The sequence below is a fragment of the Carassius auratus genome, chromosome 9, assembly GCF_003368295.1.
Source record: "Carassius auratus strain Wakin chromosome 9, ASM336829v1, whole genome shotgun sequence".
Taxonomy (NCBI): domain Eukaryota; kingdom Metazoa; phylum Chordata; class Actinopteri; order Cypriniformes; family Cyprinidae; genus Carassius; species Carassius auratus.
In genome coordinates this window covers 31476640-31498112 of record NC_039251.1, presented here as the reverse complement: position 1 = coordinate 31498112, position 21473 = coordinate 31476640, and the positions used below count along the sequence as shown (strand labels likewise).

Here is a 21473-nt window from a genome sequence, read left to right as displayed (position 1 = left end):
TCTTGAAATGTCTGTCTTTGAGGATGTTTTCTTTTGTCCAACATAAGCTCATTCGTTTGCAAATTGGGTAATCCAAGCGTCCAGCAGAAATGACACCACTGCAGCAAAGCACAGCTCAGTTTTGGCACATCTCTTCTGGATTGGACTGAGACGTGTGTGAATTTTCTCTCTCCTCAGGTAAACCCGTGATGATAGTGACCGAGTACATGGAGAACGGCTCTTTGGACGGCTTCCTGCGAGTGAGTGTGGCACACTGAGCACATTTAATGAGACTCCATTATGTATGATCAGAGGAGAGGCACAGAGGGCTCATCCTAAAATCATTTAAAAAGCCCATCTGCGTCTTAGCTTCTCCTGCTTCTTCTCACAGTACCTGCTTATCACAGCATGCCTGGCATTCTCCCGAGCTCTCTGAACATTTCATTCTCATTTATACAAACAGACACAAATTGCTCTCCGCTGACTCACCTATTTCTCTCTTTGTTGCGGGGAGATTACATTTTTTTTTAACAGTGCCTTTGTGTTCACAACGTCGACCAAATTCATCACATTGGTATTCGCAGCCGAGGCCTCTTTAAATAGACACTGACACTACCTGTGTTTCAAAGGCTTTGTAGTGTCAGAATTTCACTTGAGCTTGTATCCACAATGGCCTCATTCTCTCACGCAGAACAGACCAGGCTTGTGTTCAGAAGAGAGAGCGGATTCGCTCGTACTCAGACCTAAAGTGGCACTGGGGAGACTGGCGCGCCGCCTGCCAGCCCGGCCGTGCCAGTTAAACAGACCTGTCCTTCAGATGACTTCCTCTTTGCCCGTCGCTCGCACTGCGAAAATAAACAAGGCTGTGGGACGGCCCATCTGAAGAGCGCTGATAAATGCGCTAATGAGCTCATTAAATGGGTCAGCTTAACCTTTGGCTGCGGCCGTCCTGCCTTGGCTCCAATACACCTGACATATGAATTTATCAGCCTTGTGTCATTTTTCAACAGTTTACCACCAGCAGCACTTGCCAGACAATCTGCCATTTGGAGAACAAAATGAACACGCCAGACTTTGATGCAGTGGATGGGCCTCGCACTCGTAAAAATATCTGAAAATGTGAAGCAAATTCATTTATTGAGCGACTCCACTGTTATACAGTTATTGTAGTGTGCGACATTTGGGTAATGGGAGTAAAAATCACATTTATTTTCTCAGTTGAGTAATTCATTTCTAGCCTGAATGTGCAAACCTTTTAAGACACGATGACAGTAAGATCTGGCCTGATATAGAAGCCACAAGTTGATGTGTTTTCAAGAAGAAAAGAAACATTTGAATAGTGGAGAACTACATTACCCATAATCCTGACGAAAGATCCACCAATCAGAGAAGTCAATGTTACTAGAGAAGATCAGCACAGTGTTTGTATAAACTACTTCTGCTCTTCTGCTCACCAAGGCTGCAATTATTTGATCAATAATAAACAGTACAATTGTGAAATATTATTAAAATAACTGTTTTATATATTAGTATATATCAAAATGTAATTTATTCCAATGAAGGAAAGCTGAATTTTCAGCATCATTGCTCCAATCATCAGTTTCACATGATCCTTCAGAAATCATGCTAATATGCTGATTTTCTGCTTTAGAAACTTTATTATTATTATTATTATTATTTAATTAGATTTTTTATCAGCATTTAAAAAAATGTAAAGCATTTTTTTTTCAGAATTCTTTAATAACAGAAAGTTCAAAAGAACAACATTTATTTGAAATAGAAATTCTTTGCAACATTTTAAGTTTATTAACTGTCTTCAATTTAATGCATCCTTGCTGAATAAAATATTAATTTCCTACAAAAGTTGCATTGACCCAAAGTTTTGATTGTTAGTGTATATATATATATTACAATTTTGTAATAAACTTCAAATACATATTACATTTAAAAGTCTTTTTTATTGATAATAATTTAAGTGCTTATCCTTTCCTGATTTTCAAATACTTTCATGTCCATTCAAAGTTTGTACTGTTGTCATAAAAAACTTAAAATAAATAAATCTGTTAGGAAAAAGTGGACACTAACGGCTCTATTGAAATGAGTATGCAAAGGCAGATTATTAAAACAACCTGAGCAAACAGGGAGTGGAGTGAGCAGGACCTGTACGTGTGTCTGCACAGGATCCCACTCCCAGAAAGAAGAGAAAAGAAAGTCGCAGTGTTCTGCAGCAATTTCCTGCGCGCTGCAGCCTGGCCTGCACTCTATCAAAGAGATCTGTCATCCTCCCTGCAACCAGTTTCCTCGCCACTGCTCATGTCACTATTATTAGCAAGCCTTTGAACCTCTCGGAGCTCCTTTCTCTTCCAGGTGGTCCAGGGTTTATTTTCATCCAAACTTAGTTTGTATGCAGTACATAAACACTCACATAGAAAGAAAGTGAAAATAGGGTGGACAGAGACACGGAATGAGAGGGAGACTCGCAATGGACAACTAGAGGAACAGTTCAAACAATAATAATGATTTTGAGATTGTTTACATCGCATGTCGTTCCAGACCTGTTTGATTTTCTTTGTTCTGTGGGACACAAAAGCAGACAGTTTTGGAGGATGCACTGATGGTTTTTTTCTATGCAACTGGATTGAATGGGAACTGAAGCTGTCAAGTTCAGAAAAAACTAGTATCATGAAAGTTGTTCATATGCCCATGCTGTATATGTTAAGTCTATTGAGACAATAAGATAGCTTTGTGTGAGAAATAGTCTGAAAGAAGTGATTGACTGAAACATCTCTGACATCTGCCCTAGCTTTTCTTTGTGAGTTTATGAAAGTTTATGAGAGAAGTGAATTTGTGAATAAATCATTCAGACCAGATTCCTGAAACTGGATCAAACGATTCGTGACAGAAAGAAAGAAAGAAAGAAAGAAAGAAAGAAAGAAAGATGATATTTGTGCTTATCTCAGTTAATAACAATTTAACTTTCCTAATCTGTTTCTCATATATAGTTATCATATGACGTCAGAAGATTTTAAATATAATGCATGAGTCCTACAGACTACGTTCATAATATTTTATATATCCTTTTTAAAAACTTGAAAGTCCCAGTTTGCATCAGTTATTAAATTCAACTAAAACCAGACAACCAACCAACAAACAAATATTATTAGAACTAAATACACATTAACTGATATAATGTAAAACAAAAAAATATAAACGCATAAAAATCTAAAAAATAAAAAAAAAATACATTTACACTACCAGTTTTTGAACAGTAAGATTTTTTTTTATGTTTTTAATTCTCTTCTGCTCACCAAGTCTGCATTTATTTGATCCAAAGTACAGTAAATAGTATTTTTAATAATATGTACTATAACTGTTTTCTATTTGAATATATGAAAAATATATATATGTATATATATAAAATAATAATAATAATAATAATAATTGTAATTTATTCCTTTATTATTTATTTTATTACAGATTATTATTATTATTATTATTATTATTATTTTGAAAATAGCTGAGTAGAATTTTTTCAGGTTTTTTTGATGAATGGAAAGTTTAAATCAACAACATCTATCTGAAAAAGAAATATTTTGTATCATTATAAATGTCTTTATCGTTATTCAATTCAAAGAATCATTTCTAAATAAAATGATTAATTCCTATAATTTATTTCCAAAAAAAAAAAAAAAAAAACTTAATTGGATACTGTTCAAAAACTTTTGAGTGTATTTCAGAAAGCCTAGACAGAATTTATAGTTTCCTTGTAAAATAACTAATAATAAAACTTAATAAAAACTCAATGAATGAAACTACTGAATATTTTATTAAATAACAAAAATCAAATCCTCAAAACATTCACAAATCAAAATGTTGTCAAGTATTAATTAAACATATTAACAAAAATGATAAATAGTAAATCAGTGAAACAAATAAAAACATTGGTTTGCATGCTTGGAAAAGAGCACATTCTTCAAAATATCATCTTTTATGTTTTACAGAAGAAATAGAGTCAAACCAGTTGCATGAAGATGAGTAAAAGCATTTTCGAGAGAACTATTGCTTTAAGACTGCATTTTGGTACATTTCTCCAGAGCTCCCTGACAAATCAATGCTATCTCACTCATCCGGCCAGTCTCTCCCTCTCCTACTGAAGCTCTTCCTCCCCTGGTGTTTATCTCCAAGTCCTGAGCATATCATTCTTCGTATAAAAGGCCCATTCACACGCACCAGTGTAAACACCGCAAGCCTGCCAGTGGGCTTCAGTTCAGAAATGCAGTCAGCGATGTCTTCTTGTGTACATCCTATTTATATTCTCCAAAAAGTTGCTGCACACCGTGGATTGAACCAGAAAAAAAAAAAAAACGGTCAAACGCTCCTATTTATTAAAGTCAAAGATCTGCTGCTCTCAGCAAAGCCATTTCATGAGTGGTTTTGAGTTCGCTCAAGACAGATGACTTTGGAAATGTCAGGCAGTGTTTTGAGATATGAGTCACTAATGTTCCATTGTGTTTTAGAACGCGTTGCATGACTTATGTTTATACTTATGTAGATATAAAACACTGTATTTGACTTTCCCCTTCTTCCCGTCTCTGTCAGAAACACGACGCCCAGTTCACAGTGATTCAGCTGGTGGGCATGCTACGTGGCATCGCATCTGGTATGAAGTATCTGTCGGATATGGGTTACGTGCACAGAGATTTGGCCGCTCGGAACATCCTGGTCAACAGCAACCTGGTGTGCAAAGTGTCAGACTTCGGCTTGTCCCGAGTGCTGGAGGACGACCCGGAAGCCGCCTACACCACGAGAGTAAGTCAACACCGACATTAGCATCTGAGATCGGCATACAGCACAGAGTTATATGGGCTTGATTAGGTCAGAAGAACTTCAGAAGGAGTTTGAAAGAAAATGCTATAACAATGAATTTTAACGATTACTATGCCTCACATAAAAACATGATTTGTGTCACTCACATAACTTACTGACCACAAATGTTTGAACAGTGATAGATAGACAGACAGACAGACTGACAGAGACTTTTTTTGTGTTCACATAGCAAACAAAAATGCTTCACAAGGTTTAGATTTGAGGAATGAGTCTTCGCTTAGGACATGTTTTAGTGCCTTATTAGCAAGCCTCAAATTGAAGGTTTTCTCTCAGCCATGATTAGACCCAGATCTCTGCTGATTCTGTGGAACGATTTGAAACATGGTAAAAATGTGTTAAACAGGGTTGAGAGGACTAGACTCTTTTAGCAGCTGAAATGACACAATAGGGACAGGCTGTGTGAAACCTACAGAGCAAATTTCATACAGGCCAGACCATGATCGACAAGCTCACTGTCTCCTCCCAGCCAGCACGACTGATCTTCTTTCCCTGGAATTAATAACCATATTCGTCACTCTCATTCTTAAGAGCAACATCCATTATCAGAAGAGATAACTAATGCATAAATACACTTAGAGTCAGGCATAAATCCACTGCATGTGAGGCTTTAAGAGATATTGCTTCTTAAATTACCAATACAAGTGTCACCTAACGTAAGTGTTACAATGATACATAGCATATGCTGGGGAGGGGAGGTCCAACATGTTATTAGTTAGATAAATTTGTTGGGTTTTACTTGTGTCTGACAGCCAACGTAAATGTATGTTTTTACCGTTACAACTAGACCCCCCACCGCATCATCGTGTGGCTACAAGACCCTCGAATCCACAAGAATGCTGGCAACTTTTGCCTTTCCTTTCTATTAAACCCAATGGATACATCATGTCACATTTTACATTCAATAGCAGCGATCTTTCAGGGACTGTTTGTACGTGCTCAATGGGGAGGCCTGCGCACAAGTGGGTTTATTTTTTAAAGGCCTTGTGTTTGGAGAATGTGGGGTAGGAATTGTGTGACTTGGCCAGGTTGCCGGTTGGCTTTGGCTCGACCCTGTTCTCTCTCAGTCTACCTCCTTCTCGAAGGTTGAGTGTAGAGTTACGACAGCAGCCGAGCTGGGTAAATACAACGCTGATCCTCGGAGAGAGAGAGACTTGAAACAAGCCCAGCCAGCTTTCAGAGATGAGGACAGGATCGATGAAGGTGGTGGCATACCGCAAAACCAAGAGCAAAGATAGAATAGGTGGAGGAACCGGACCAATTGTTGAAAAAATGAATAAATAAAAAATCGGTGGTTTTAAGAAGTCCTGCCTTTTAGAGCCAACATGCTATTTTAGTTGTTTTTTATGCCTTTAAGGGATTGTTAAACCAAAAAATTAAAACTCTGTCACATGTTACCCGTCTGCATGTTGTTCCATGTGGTTTAATGAAACCTGAGAAATTTCTGTCCCTCCATTGAAAGTCTATGTAACCAGAAGCTTCAAAAAAATGTGTAAAGACATCATGAAAGTAATCTAAATTAATCAAGCGGTTTAATCCATGTCTATTGAAGTGATATATCAATTTATATGATGAACACATTTAATTTAGGTGCTTATTCACATATAAGCACTGATTAATGCACATGCATATATACTCTCCAAAAAGGGATTATGTAGTTTACGATTATTGCATAGAAGAACCGTTTTTGATTCCCCAAAGACTTGAGACTTTCTTAAAGAAAACTTTTTTTGTTTTGTTTGGTTTGGTTTGGTTTGGTTTCACTTGGTTTTGTTTTGTTAATGTGAAGAAGATTTTAAAAATCTAAAGTACGCTTTTCCACTGCCCTTTTTTATAGATTGGAAAGATTCTGTGGATGTTAAAAGCTCTTCATTTAACCAAAGAATCTTTATTCTCTATAAAGTGTAGAGTTCATCAAATATTATAAACGGAAACTCAACCGTATTTACTTTTCTTTGCAGTGCGAAGACCACACTAGATTGGTAAATCCAACCATAATTTTCTAATAATGCTGTATGAAGGGGCCCGCATAGAGCAAGGCTCTCTTGAACTGGTGGTGCAGCTAGAGGTTGTGTTTAAATCACATCAACACTTGTGCTGTACAGTAATTCCGCTAACACAAACAAATCCTAATGGCATCTCAGAGCTTGTTTCAAACTTTGAATTTCATTCATTAGATGCACAGCCCTCTCAGAAATCCCCCCTTCATCCGCTCTGACACTTTACATATGGCCTGCTTTAAACGCCAATGCATACAGATTACATGATCTGGCATGTGAACGTTAGAGTTCATGTTTGTTATTTAACTAATAGTAGAAATATGTGTTTGGATTCTGTCGCAGATGGCAAAATGTCTCCTTGACAGATGGATTTTGTGTGTTTACAGGGTGGCAAGATTCCAATCCGATGGACCGCGCCAGAGGCCATCGCCTATCGCAAGTTCACCTCGGCCAGTGACGTATGGAGCTACGGGATTGTCCTATGGGAGGTCATGTCTTATGGAGAAAGACCTTATTGGGAGATGTCCAATCAGGACGTGAGTAGAGCAGCTGTCAGAAAAAATCAAACGTATTTCCTGCCAAACTAGATCAGTGAGACATATGTTTGATTTGATTTGAAGAGTCTTTTTAAAAATGTGCCTTATGTATTCCACAGGTCAAATTACATCTTAAAGGGTTAGTTCACCCAATAATCAAAATGATTTAATTAATAACTCACCCTCACGTCGTTTCAAACCCGTAAGACCTTCATTTATCTTTGGAACACAGTTTAAGATATTTTAGATTTAGTCCGAGAGCTCTCAGTCCCTCCATTGAAACTGTGTGTACGGTATACTGTCCATGTCCAGAAAGGAAAGAAAAACATCAGCAAAGTAGTCCATGTGACATCAGAGGGTCAGTTAGAATTTGTTGAAGCATCGAAAAGACATTTTGGTCCAAAAATAGCAAAAACTACGACTTTATTCATCATTGTCTTCTCTTCCGTGTCTGTTGTAAAACAAAGCAGTTTAGTGATATACGAATCACTCGATGTAACCGGATCTTTTTGAACCAGTTCACCAAATCTAACTGAATCGTTTGAAATGGTTCACGTCTCCAATATGCATTAATCCACAATGACTTAAGCTGTTAACTTTTTTTAATGTGGCTGACACTCCCTCTGAGTTAAAACAAACCAATATCCCGGAGTAATTCATGTACTCAAACAGTACACTGACTGAACTGCTTTGAAGAGAGAACTGAAGATGTTTTCTATGTAAATGTACTAGACGGATGTGACCATTGCACTATCGCATCTTTTGCAGTTTCTCAGTCATTACACAGCATTCTAAAATTGCAGAATTCTAAAACGTTAAAAGTTCAAAAGCATCTCACATTTTCAATTAACCATGGTTTACTACAAATAATAAAAAAACAGGGTTACTATAGTTAAACCATGTTAACTACAAATTAACCATGGGTTTGTTATACAAAGTACAGTCTAACCATTGGATTTGTAATAAAACTGTGGTTATAAAAATGGTAATCAATATGGCAAAAAAAAAGAAATAAAGAAAACCTTGGTTACTACACTTTTACTAAAATAAACCATGGTTAATTTTCATAAGTGGAGGCCATTAGCACAGAACATTTTTTAAAAGTTTTAACAGTCCATCGTATGATCTAAACCTTATTTTAACTTAAGCACCATGTTTTCAAAGCACTATGTCATGTGAGAGATGCTGCAAAAGTCATACATGCCCATGTTTACACACAGAAAAACAACGGAAAAGTAGCACAGTAGAATCGGAGAACACATTCTGTGTGAATAGCCCTTAAGAGTTTGGAACAACATTGAGTGAGTAAATTGTCCTGTCTTGGCAAACAAACAATATAATTAAATTAGCAAGATTTTCCATGATCAGCCAGCTACCAAGCTTGTTTTGCATGGCTAGACTGTTCATGCTGCTCTTAATTAATGAAAATGTTAGCTACTAAGGCTAGCTTCACAAAGACACTCAATGAGCACCCAAATGGAATTTGAAATTTCAATTCACAGGCCAAGAGAAACTATTATGCTATAATTCTTATAGAAAGTTAAGAACAAAAGTCATGTGTGGAATCATGGTAAATGTGTAGTGGTTTGTTATGAAATCTTGTTGTGTTGACACTGTTATTAGTTCTTTAGCGCTGACCCTGAGCAGTGCCCTTGTTGCTACAGTTCAGTAACTTCACCCTGAGCAAATAAGGCCCTGAGAGTTTATTTGAACTGGTTTATGGCAGCGCTGATGATCCAGTGATGAAAAGCAAAAGGGAGTTACAGATCTGGAGCACTTATGAGGCAATTGATTTTGTGTTGTTGCATGAACGGAAGTGCTTTATTTGTGTTTCATCCTACTGGATGGTGACAGTTGGAATGCGTGGAAGAAATATGGCCTGAGGAGCTCAAAGGACAGGAAATTGAACAGAATCGTTAGGAAAACTGCAGAGCCTCATCTTTAAAGAAATAGTTCACCCAAAAATCCAAACATGGAAATTCTGTCAGAATTTACTCACCCGGTATGTTGCTCCGAAGTTTTATGTTATATATCATGTTTTCACAGGCGAAATCCAGTCATCTCAATAGGAAATAGTGAGGGTGAAAAAATTTCGCAACAGATTCATATTGAAAACTGCTTGGTTTGGAAGGGACCTCTGTGTGAGCTGTGCTTCATACATCGTTGCAATATTTGTCAATTGACAAATAAACTTTCATGCTCAGAAAACCTTGCTGATGTGACCGCACCTTCAGACAGAATGACAGAATTTAACGATATTTTCTCATGTGCCGCAGGTGATAAAAGCGGTAGATGAGGGCTACCGTCTTCCCCCGCCCATGGAATGCCCTGCCACGCTTTACCAGCTGATGCTAGACTGCTGGCAGAAGGACCGAAACAACCGGCCCAAATTTGAGCAGATTGTCAGCATCCTGGACAAACTCATCCGTAACCCCAGCAGTCTCAAAATCACAGCCAGCACCACATCCAGGTATGTCACCCAGGAGGACTGCCTCTGGACCAAGTCCTAAATGCTTGTTCTGATCCCAGATTGCTGTTTCTTTGCTTCGTATCACGTTCAGATCATCTTCTCATGCTCCCTAACGAAAGAAAATGCTCTCTCTTCTTCCTGAACTCTAATTTGTATCTTCCCCTCAGGTCTAGATTAATCACACGCTCCTACAGATGGTCGCACACAGTTATGACTGAGCTGTTCTTGAGGCTGCATTATTTTCTGCAGATTATTTTTCTAGACAAAATCGGTTTATTTTTGGAGCCAGTTCGCAGAAACAGTTCTCAGTCAGACAGGCCGTGTTTGTGATAAACATTTGCTGACATCCTGTTTCTCTACTATACAGGATGTAGTGCTAATGTTATTGAAAGGATTATACACAATGTGGTCAAAAGTTAACACCCCCTTCTGGTTAACGGATTTGCCAAGACTCCTTGATTCCAGTGAAGTCTTACTCGTGACATTTTAGATTTGTGTAATTCGTGGTAAACCGTTTGGGAAAGGTCCTTTTCCTGTTTCAGCATGACAGTGCTCTTATGCAAGGTCTGTTTTGAAAGGAGTTGACATTTTGGGGTGTGGAAATACTTCCTGCACAATTCTGCACAAAGTCCAGGCTTGAACCCCACTGGACATCTTTGGGATTCATTGGATTGGTGACTGTGAGCCATCATTGATCACCAAGTGTCAGTTCCTGGCCTCACTTCATGCACTTTTATTTGTATTACAAGGCTTTTATGCATCCTGATGTTACCAGATTTGAGAACAGGGTGTTCTATGGGGAGTATGTGGCAGTACCTCACGGTTTCTGGTAATTAATATTTAATCTCAAAATATTTTCCTCAAAATAAATTCCTACTCTACTTTCCCCTGCTGTAATAAGGCTCAATTAACTAGATGTTTCGTCTGTTATGGGTTGCCCTGTGTAGTGTGGACGTAAGTGGTACAACCAGTAGCTTTATTATTATGAAGTATGTAACAGTGACTAATGGTTTCTTAAGAAAGTGGAAATGGGTCCCAGGGAGTTAGCATGTAATTTTCCTGATTGGCTTTTAACATGGCCGTTTGGGGTTCAGTGCTGTGCCCAGGTGATTTATGGCTCTCCGGGCGAGACACACTCCGGTTCCTCTGCCGCCGGTCTACAGTCACAGCTGCGTCCAAGCCCTTGCACTTCATTTATCTACATGCCCTGCATGCTGATGGGACGGCATCCCAGCTATTCTCATGGATGGACCCTAGGCCTAAAGGCCAGACCCAGAAAGAGATGGCGTGCAGATGTTCGGAAGTAAAATGTCGGCTCTCTCGGGATGAAAGTAGGTGCATGATCCCAGAGCCTTTTCACAGCGAGAGATGCATTCTTGTCCGTGACGAAGCTACCCAGATGTTTCTACGTGAGGAACGTCCGCCCTCCTTTCCCATCCCTAGAGAACTTTAAAAACATGATACTAAGCAGCCTCGGTTATTTAGAGGTCACTACACCAGAGGGGAGAGAGGAAAGCAAAAGAAAAGAGAGGGAACCAGCAGAGAGGCCGAGTGTTTACCTCTCTTCATCCTCTCCCTCTGGCCTCTTGTGCTCCTGTCGACGGATGCCTCAGATCTCTGACGCCAGCAGCTGATGCAGTTAAATGCAGTGTGTATACATCAGAGCTTAAGCTATCACCTCTATACCCAACAACAAAGATTTTCTTTTTCACATTTTTTTTTTTTGTGAAAAGGATGCAGCTGCACATCGCAACACACAAAAGAGTATTGGACATCTCTTGGTTTTCCACTCTGCTTTTTTCTTTCCCATGTTGACCTTTATAATTACAAATACACATTATGTATCATGTTCCCATATTGTAGACTCATATAATTTAAGAAGCTGAGTGAGTCAGATAACTGTGATCAATCTTTTCTTTTTCCCGCATTTAACATGGTAATAAATGTGTGAGATCCATTTTAATGAAAGAATACTAAATAATATTGTGTTTTGATCCGTTCCATTCCGTTTCATTTGGTACTTGCTGTACCTTTAAGACTAAATGTAAACTTGCATGTGAAATTAGATCCAGCAGTGCTGTGCACATAGTTACAAGCTGCAGGTCTGATGTAAAGTCCAATGTTATCTTCGCTGTCCCATCCTAAAATATGTCAGTCTTTTAACAAAGCTGCATCACATTTAGAAAGATTCACAAAACAACTGGCGCATAAATGTGCTTCTCAAACGGTGAAGGTTAGACTAAAACGATCAAAGACATTGTTAAAAAAGAAACTTCAACCACTCTCTCCTGACACTAGGAAAGGATTTCTAAAGATCCTGAGTGCATCAGTGCAGTACTTGCAGACAGCTCTATTCAATGAGCTGTGTCAGCACTTTCTGATCCTCTTTGCCAAGTAACTTGGATCCATTCAGCATTCTTTTCCAGTCAACTCAGCGTACATTATTCTTTTATATTCAACACACAGTAATGGAACACTGGGAACATGTGGATCTGAGTGCACTTCCTGCTATCTTAATTTGTTTATTTAGATGAATATATACATATATAAATAAATAGCAGTCCCCAAAGGAATTGTAATCTCATTTCCGTCTGTTCCCCTGGTTCTGATCAGGTGCCATTGGACCCGAATTGTGGATTTCAGATGCTGTGACATGATCACTTGTATTTATAACATCTATATTTTATCTAGCATACACATACATTATTTGTCAGAAACTATAGACACCTCAAATTAAGTATAGTATTTACTGAAAATTACTATAATATTTTTTTTTTTTCATGTGGGCATAAAAGGATTACATATAAATATTTCCATACTGTATCTGCAAGTAACATGTCAAAAGTTTGTTCAGTTAATTGAGTAGCTAATTCAACTTCACTTATATATACTGTATTTAAAGTAAATGCTTTGGTTAATAAGTTAGCCTTTTGCCCATGCAATAAACAATGGAAACTAGTATTGGAATGTGAACAATGGGAAGTGATCAGGAACAGAGATGTCTGTGTATTCGAATAAACATTCCTAAATGTATTGCTTTCTTGCTACGGAATGCTTGCCATAACACAGATGGAGAGAATCAGTCCCACTTCTCTGCAGGTATTTCCGTATGGAGACCTCGGATGCAAGCTTGCATATCGGGTTTGAGGGCTTTTGTGTTTTGCACTTTCATAAGCTTGTTTTCTCCATAAATGACATTTGTCAAACGTGACGGGAATTGCAGACGGCCACAACTTCTGCGTTGTGTTTTTTTTTCACCATCAGCGAGTTGTGATCTCTTAAAACTCTGTTGTGTATCAGTTCTACAAAAGTATTCTGCAAATGAAAGTTACTTGTGCTTCATTTCCATTGGGCAGCACAAAAAATATACTTTAATATTCACAACTCACTTAACGGTGCATGCTTTTCATCTCTTCTCAGACCGGTGAATCTGCTTCTGGACAGAACCAGCACTGACATCACTTCTTTTAACACAATGGGTGATTGGTTGGAGAGTGCGAGGACGTTACCCTGTAAAGATGCATTCAGTGGGGTCAGCTACAGCTCCTGTGATACACTGGCCAAAACCTCAGCAGAGTAAGAGCATTTTACTATACGGTCTTTCTCTTTTTTATTATAAAACTAAAATCTACACTACCGGTCAAAAGTCTGGAATAATAATAAAAAAAAAATGTTTTCAAAAGAAGTCTCTTTTTTGCACTAATGCTGCATTTCTATTATTAAAAAAAGAGTTAAATCTATATAGTTTTACAGTTACATTGTGAAATATTATTACAATTAAAAATAACAGTTTTCTACATTAATAAGCTTTAAAATGTAATTTTAAAATCTAAATATTTCACAATATTACCGTTTGTACTGTATTATTATTATTTTTATCAAATATGTGCAGCCTTTCAACAACAGAAAGTCTTAATTATTCCAAACTTTAGTATGGTAGTGTATTTGTGTGAATAGTCATAAGTGCAAATAAGGAACATCAGTTTTGAAGGAAATTTTAATTGTCTTATTTGCTTGTTGTTGAGAGCCAAATGATATTCTTTCTCACATGAAACAAAAAAAAGGGGACTTTTAGTTCCCCTATTTGGTCATTCTTCTATTCTAGTTGTCCCTGTGCTTAAGGGTTAGCTTTCTGTACTTTCAAGTCCAAGGCAATAGACAAGTGATATAATTTAAGTTTGTTGGCATAAAACAGTTTAAAACCAATGCAGGAGACGATGACAAATTTATTTACAGATCAGTTTCCAGTAAATGAAGCCCAGCTTTGGTTAATCCTTTAAAGGTGGCCATTACATTTGTTATTAATCTCCAGTGACAGTGCTCTAGTAATGTTTTCTTCTATTGTAATCCAATAAATGGAAGAAAGAAAAAATATATATATTTTGCCAAAACTAAAAGTGCTGTCCTCCTGTAATCCCCAGTCTTGGAAGCGATCTAATGGCTTGAGTCAAACAAATCCTAATAATGAAGACCCTGTTCTTCTCCACAGTGTGGATCTGCATCTATGGGAAATGCTTTGTAGATGTTGATTAGGAACCTTGCCTTGCCTGGTTAGCATCTCCTAAAACCACTGTTCGATTCCAATGAGGAGCTATTTGACAATGTAAATAATTTGACATTCATAACTAGAGAATGATCAAAGGGCCGGTCTGGGAACAGTGGCAGTGCTGTGCTGCATGCTACCCTCAGGACTAAACATCTAAACACTCAGCAGTCTGTAATTAAGGCTGCTTGTGGTTATATTTTGTTCTGATGTCAGCGTAAATAATCAGATGCAAATAGCGGCCCTCATCCATGACCCAGATTGAGTTATTTAACATGCAGTTCGTCTCTCAGTGTTTGGCTTTCAGTAGTGAGTGGACACCACCATTCTTTGACTGACCACAGAGTTGAAACAATAATTTTTGTGAATTTTAATTGCAAATATGTTGATTTGTACGCTTTAACTGCTGAAAAGACCAAGATCGTTCATTATATAAGGTTTTGGACAATTGTACTAACCTTTTTTGACTACCCTGTTAAAAAAAAAAATCATATGCTGCTTAGGTTTATTTTGAAGCGTGGTAGCTGGTTATGAACTGGTCTTGAGCAGGAGCTAGTTACTCAGGACAAGTCACATTTAAATATGCTATTGGCGTTTAATGGGCCTACCACGAAAATGAAGAATCGCAAGAGAGAGATCATTATTGATGATTCAGTCACTTATCACTTTACCTTGGTTGTGTTGTTGTTGGGGATATAGTAAGTTTACCAGATGTTTGGCTTCTTACTGCAATTCTCTTGGTAAATTGTGCAGAACGTTAGGCTCTTTATTCTATCATTGAAGGTTTTTCCCTTATTTAGAACAAGTCACATTAAAACTGTAGATAAATCTGAATTGATATGGCAGGCAGCGTGCAATAGTTGTTCTTTTTGTCTTGTGGTGTTATTTCTGGCAAAACAGATAATTGATAATTAAATTCAAATTATATTTTATTTTTTCATATTAAAGAGTAAATAAGTTATAAATTGTCATTTAAAACAAAGCTCTTTTTTCATGTGTGTATTGCTTAATAGCCAGTAAATCAGGGGGGGAAAAAAGTAATAAAAAATATAGGAGTCCAATCTTTTATGTACTTTTATGTTTCAAATAGGCCTATACTAAGGCTGTCACGATATTAGATTTTTGATATCACATTAATTGTGGCCATAAGGATTCACAAAATCGATATATCATGATATCTATAGAAACACTGAAGGGGGAAAGATATCAGTCAAATAAATTTTTCTTTGTTTATTGAGTTTTTCTTTTTCACCCAACAAACATAAGGATACTGATAAACGCAGGGCACAAGACTCTGGCTTTCTCCGTCTTCTTTGGAGCTCTTATGAAACAACAAGAGAGAAAATACTGTCAATTTCAACAGTATGATGAATAGATATTAATGGTACTTAATGGTAAATGGCACTGCGATCAACTTACCATTTTACAAGTTTAATGTAGAAATGTGGTCGATCAGTTTTTCAAGATCAGATTTAATCGTGTAACTGTTAATATATTTGAACAAATAAATAAAGTGTTACTACGCACAGGCCGTATTTATTGCAAATACAAAAATGAGACGAGTAAAGAAAACGTGGTACTTATTAAAATAATCACTCTTTACTTCAATATATGAACACAGAAAACCGCTGTTAACAGGTTAATATAACGTTTCCCATTCTATGACTAGTAAAATAATGTCAACTTATGCTGCATTCAAGTCCTCCTTGGAAGTTCGTACTTACGAGATGTAATTACATCGGCGGGTGCATTCAAATCAGTTTAGTCAGCACAAGATGGTGGTGTACCTGCTTTTAATAAATTACAAGAAAATACAACAGGGTTTGTTAACTCTGCTTATAGAAAATTAAGAGCAAATCATTTGCATCAGGTGTGTTTTGGGTTTTTATTTTTATAATTTATGAAGCCACTTTAATCTGTATCACATAAAAAAACGTATTAATTGTTATATTGTAATCCTTTCTATCAATTTCAACTAATTTATGTGTGTTTAACTCATAAATACAATATATCCGACATGACTTGAACGCACCATTACTTCGATGAACACAGCTCTCCTCGGAGCAGCTGCAAGTGCTGCGTCTTCTTCTTGTGTGACCGGTATCAGCGTTAGGGCACAATACTGCCACCTGGGAGCTCAACCAGGTACTGGCGCTGGAGTATTTACATGTGGTGTTATCATAAGAGAACACATTATTAATGTTCATTTTAAATATTGTGGTTATCGCTAATACCGGTATATCGTCACACACTAAATTAACACGATATCGATAGTTGTTGCTTTGAATATCACGGTTATTGTCAATACTGGTATATCGCAACACCCCTAGCCTATACATACTGTAAGTATACTTGGTTTATACTGACAAGTATACAGAAAATTCAAAGTATATTTGTCCTATAATTGTGAGTTATGGCCCTTTCATGCAGGACACGGCATGCGCTGCACTGTGAGCCGTGTTCAGCAATTTGCGATATGCTGGCCAGAGCGAAATAGGCGGAGTTATCAAAACTTTTACTGGGAATTCTATTTGGATGCCACGTTTCTATTGTATTGTGCGGGTATAGTCACAGAGCCAGCGGCAAAAGTTGAACAATTTTGACCACTGTGTGTGTCAGCGAATGTCACCGAAATGAATGGGTTTCATAGTGTAGCACTTTCTGCATCCTGTGTAAAAGCTGCTAAATCTCTATAATTTAATATTTTAAATATGCTTGGCTTGCAATTGTGTTTACTCTTTTGATAGAGTGTTTTACCTCCTGATAAACGTACATGTTCAAGTTTATAATAACAAGTCAGCTTTGTGTGCAGTAGTTTAGAGTAAAATACTACGTGGGTGGAACTAAACTCAATCTTTTTTTGTATACAGCGCTATTAACCTACACAGAAACAGATTGACATTTGGATAATTTTACTAATATTTATTTTATGGTGTGTGTAAACTATAAGTATGATTTTTAGTTGACTGAAATAAATTTTTCAAGAAGTAAACTATACAATCTATTAAAATGGTTTACTGAGTGTATACTTCAGAGTTTATTTTAGAAACTATAAAGTGAGCTGGACATACAGTATTTATACAGTATAAGTTTACTTGAAGTATAGTTCACAGAATAGCTAATTAGTTGTAAATTAGTTGTATATTCATTGTCTATTGTTATAGTATGAACAATAAACTAAAAATGTAACCAAATTAGTTCAAGACATATTGAAATTGTACACTTACTGTTGTGCTACTAGTACATTGATTTTAGTATACTTACTACATAAAGTATATTTTGGAAAACACTGGCGCTTTACTTATGGAATTTCATACAAAGAAAATTATTTGACCAAACTAGTTTGCATTTCTGTTTTCTTAAGTGACAAGATGTCTAACAGCTGTTATAGTAGTATAGCAGTTACTTCTTGATTTCAGCTGTTTGCAATCACAGTGTATCCAGGCATTTTAATTAGCATTACAGACAACATGCCTCTGAATTTGTTAAGTCTGCTTTATTGAAGCTTGAATTTGACTCTGTAGTAGATCAAACGACTTTTGTCACACAGAAATGTTGCAGGCCTGTCTTGATTGACATTGTGAGCGTTTGTTTGGCTGATGTCAGTGCATTAGCAGTGCACTGACGATAAACAGCCTGTGTGTCAGTCGATCTAAAGCTGTATTCTGCCCATAGAATCTGTCTGACTGAAGTCAGACCAGCAGCCACGTGCCCTGAGTGGGAGCCATCCATGGGAATCACAACACTTTAAAGCTTATAGACTGGACGGTGGGTTCTGATCGTAGCTTTTTTGTTACTGGCTGCTCCCTCAAGCTTTTGCTTGCGCTCATGTCCAGATCAGGACTAAATCGCCGCTGAACCTTCTAGAAGTGTTTCTAACAGAACTCGTGCCTGACTTGAGGTGTGCATAGTTGTAACTTTAACCTGCTTGCACTAATATGCTATAATGATCTTCACTGCACAGCTTTTGCATCCCTTGATCTGACAATACTAAGAGGAATAATTTTTTGTTGTTGTTTTGCAAAAGCTTCTGTATTTGAGGTGTACATTAAAGTGATTGGTTCGCCACATGTTTACAATGTACAGTCGGATCTAATGGGAAAAACGTGACTTAAAATGAGTTTTTGTATTAATAAATAGTTGAATTTTAAGCATGAGACTCCTTTGAACAATAGTTTATATTCTGAGCCCATGCAATAACTTTATTTGAACAGAACAAATTTAACTCATTACTCCTCATAACCTTGTCGCAGTGAAAGTAAACAGTTTTTTCAGCACCACGGCTGTTGAATTCACCTGTGACAGTACCTGCAGCGACGCATTTTACGCTGTGCAAAAACGCATGTAGCATCACGTTTTTCCTATGAGACCGAGTCGGATATGTGCACACGGGATGAACTCATCCATATGGTAAGTCTGGAGTGTCTATCCACGATTGTAAATAATGCAAGCTCCTGTCAGCTGTTGCATGGATCTCATTAAATGAAAAATGTCGTTCTTTTTCCCTCCGGGGTAACCCTTACAGTGCTGTTCCTTTCAAATCACAGTAGAAATAACCTACTCAGAAAATGAAGCAGCTACTCCGATTTCTCATCACAGGAAGCTGTAAATCAGCCCAGTGTTTAAGTTATAACACAAAGTCTGTCACGAGTCCAGCTCCTCAGCTCATTGTATGTGTATGGCAGCATGGTGTCCTCCTGGAGTACTTCGTCCTACATGACTGACACAAGCGATCTGAGGCAGAGCGCCGCTGCGGGCTTGTCATTAATGTCACCGTATGTCAAACCGCGAGCGCTGTATTACCCATCTTCACTTTCTCTCTCTCTCCTCTCTGACACGCAGGGACTTCAAGAAAGTCGGTGTGACGATCGTTGGACCTCAGAAGAAGATCGTGAGCAGTCTAACAACACTTGAAACACACTCAAAGAACGGTCCAGTTCCTGTGTAAAATAAAAAAAACGAGCGACGGAAATGAAAGACACCTAAACGAGATTGATGCTGCTTTGGCTTTAACAGACAGGAAGTAGATTTTAAACGAAAAGAGGAAGTGGAACTACAATTCTTGAACACATGTGCGAAGCAGAACAACCTTCCTGGAGAAAGATCACGTCTACCCGGGCACGAGGGGCAAAGACGATGAGCGTGTCTCTCAGCCATTATCGGCGAGAGATGCGGAGGAGCGTGGGCCTCGTGTTTAGGAGTCTACGGTCATGCCGCATGACTCCCCCTAGAGGACGGGAGCCGGTCCGATCTGAACGGATTTAACGAAGAGCTCTTCACATGTGGCAGGGGAGCATTAAAAAGCCTTCAGGAAAATCTTTGCATAAGCATCCGTCTTCCTTTTGGAAGGTAGCACTTCAGAGAGGCAATAGCTTGCACCCCACAGTTTTGGTGGTTTCTTGTAGAAAAGCCCCCTTTATTAATTCTTCTGAAGAACGGCAGGAGAAATACAGACGGTTACTGTTAGAGCAATCTGGTGATGCTTCTTAGGATCTGACACGTTTGGCTATATATTTGATAATTGACCATTAATCTGCGAGTGCAGAGAGCCATTCTCCAGAATCAGGGATGGAGGAGTGGAAACCTTGGGTAAACATGCCATTTTAAAGGCTTATTTGTTGATGTAGCCCATGACACATCTTTGTTTGCACCACTGTGTTCAGATGATATGTGAATTCATTATCAAATAAAAACAGTACAATATAAAGGAATAAACTGTTTATTAGAATCGGTAACAGTCATAATGCATCAAATGAGAAAAGCAGACCGAATAGAGTAATGATGTGTTTTGCAGGCCAACCCAAATGTTGGTATCACCGATAGGACTTTGTTATTGGTTTTTGGATTATTGCCGAAAATAGACTCTTTCACTTCCAGAGCTTATTTTAGGCGTTTAACCGAAAGTCCATTCACAAAATCCATTGAAGATGGAAGCGGAAATACAAAAATGTGAACTTTTTGACCTGCGAATATATGTCATCCTTCCAACTCTCTATACCAGCAGGATTTGGACTCAGAAGTCTCAGATACGATGTATGTGAGGTACATGGGCTGTGAAGGAAATAAAATACTAGCTTACTATTTTCTGAACACTTCCCGTTTTGTTTAGTATGTGAAACAAAAGATTTTGCAACGACATGTTCAATAATTGTCACATGGCCTCATGTTGGTTTAGTCAACGACATCCAACTATCAACTTGAAAATAAATCAGGTCCTTCACATTTTTTTATCCAATTATGTGTAAAAATCATACTGAAATCATTTGATTTCAATTTGATGCGTTTCAAATTCGGTGATTTTTTGTTTGTCCCCACAGATGCTCTCCATTCCAATCACCTGATTACATTCTGGCAACACCTACTCTTCCCAATCCAGATCAGTTCCCAATTGATTAAACAAAGTCCCACCCTCCATTTTTTCTTGTTGAATATCCTGGAAATCAGATTATGGAAAGAAAATAAGTTGTGGATGTCACTTCACATTGAGTTTAACATTTGGCAACCAATCAAATAATGAGTCAAGAAGGATAATTAAAAATCACTTGTATTTGATCTTTTTTCTAAACTAGTTCACCTTGAAATGAACATCTTCATTTACTAACTGTCACGCCAATCCAGAACTGGCTTTATTTCTTATGCAGAACATAAAAGAAGATATGAGATTTTGTTTGTTTGCTTGTTTTTAGAAATAAATCAATAAAATATTTAATGTGCAAAGAAGTCAATGTGCACCAAAACTGTTTGGTAGCCAGCAGTATTCAAAATATATTTTGTCTTCCACAAGCAAAAGAAATTCATCAAGCGTTGGAACTTTTTTTTGGGTTAACTATCCCTTTAAGCGCAAACCCCACCCCACAGACAATTTCATTGGCCGACTCAATCAGGCAGACACCTGTCAGAAGAGCTTCAGATGTTTAAGGGAAGTCAGTGCGGTTGACAAAGTCCAATGAAATCCACAGGGTAGAGTTTACGCTGGACTGGTTTGTGAAAAAATAACTCAAATATTACAGTTACTTGCAGTATGCTGAAAATGGAAGATCAAATTATGTTGCATTGTGGGA

At 37.7% G+C, this 21473-nt stretch overlaps 1 protein-coding gene across 2 annotated transcripts in view; it reads left to right on the top strand.

The window, feature by feature from the left end:
• Window positions 1-20493, top strand: part of epha3 (eph receptor A3) — a 113418-nt gene extending 92925 nt beyond the window's left edge. The window contains exons 12-18 of one of the 2 annotated variants that reach the window (XM_026272556.1): window positions 178-239; window positions 4579-4788; window positions 7250-7399; window positions 9676-9869; window positions 13290-13445; window positions 18088-18180; window positions 19255-20493. In XM_026272556.1, coding sequence (XP_026128341.1) covers window positions 178-239; window positions 4579-4788; window positions 7250-7399; window positions 9676-9869; window positions 13290-13445; window positions 18088-18163 — 848 coding nt within the window. In that variant the 3' untranslated portion in view covers window positions 18164-18180; window positions 19255-20493. The remainder of the gene's footprint in view (window positions 1-177; window positions 240-4578; window positions 4789-7249; window positions 7400-9675; window positions 9870-13289; window positions 13446-18087; window positions 18181-19254) is intronic. The other variant, XM_026272554.1, reaches the window with a different exon arrangement.
• Window positions 20494-21473: the final 980 nt, after the last annotated feature.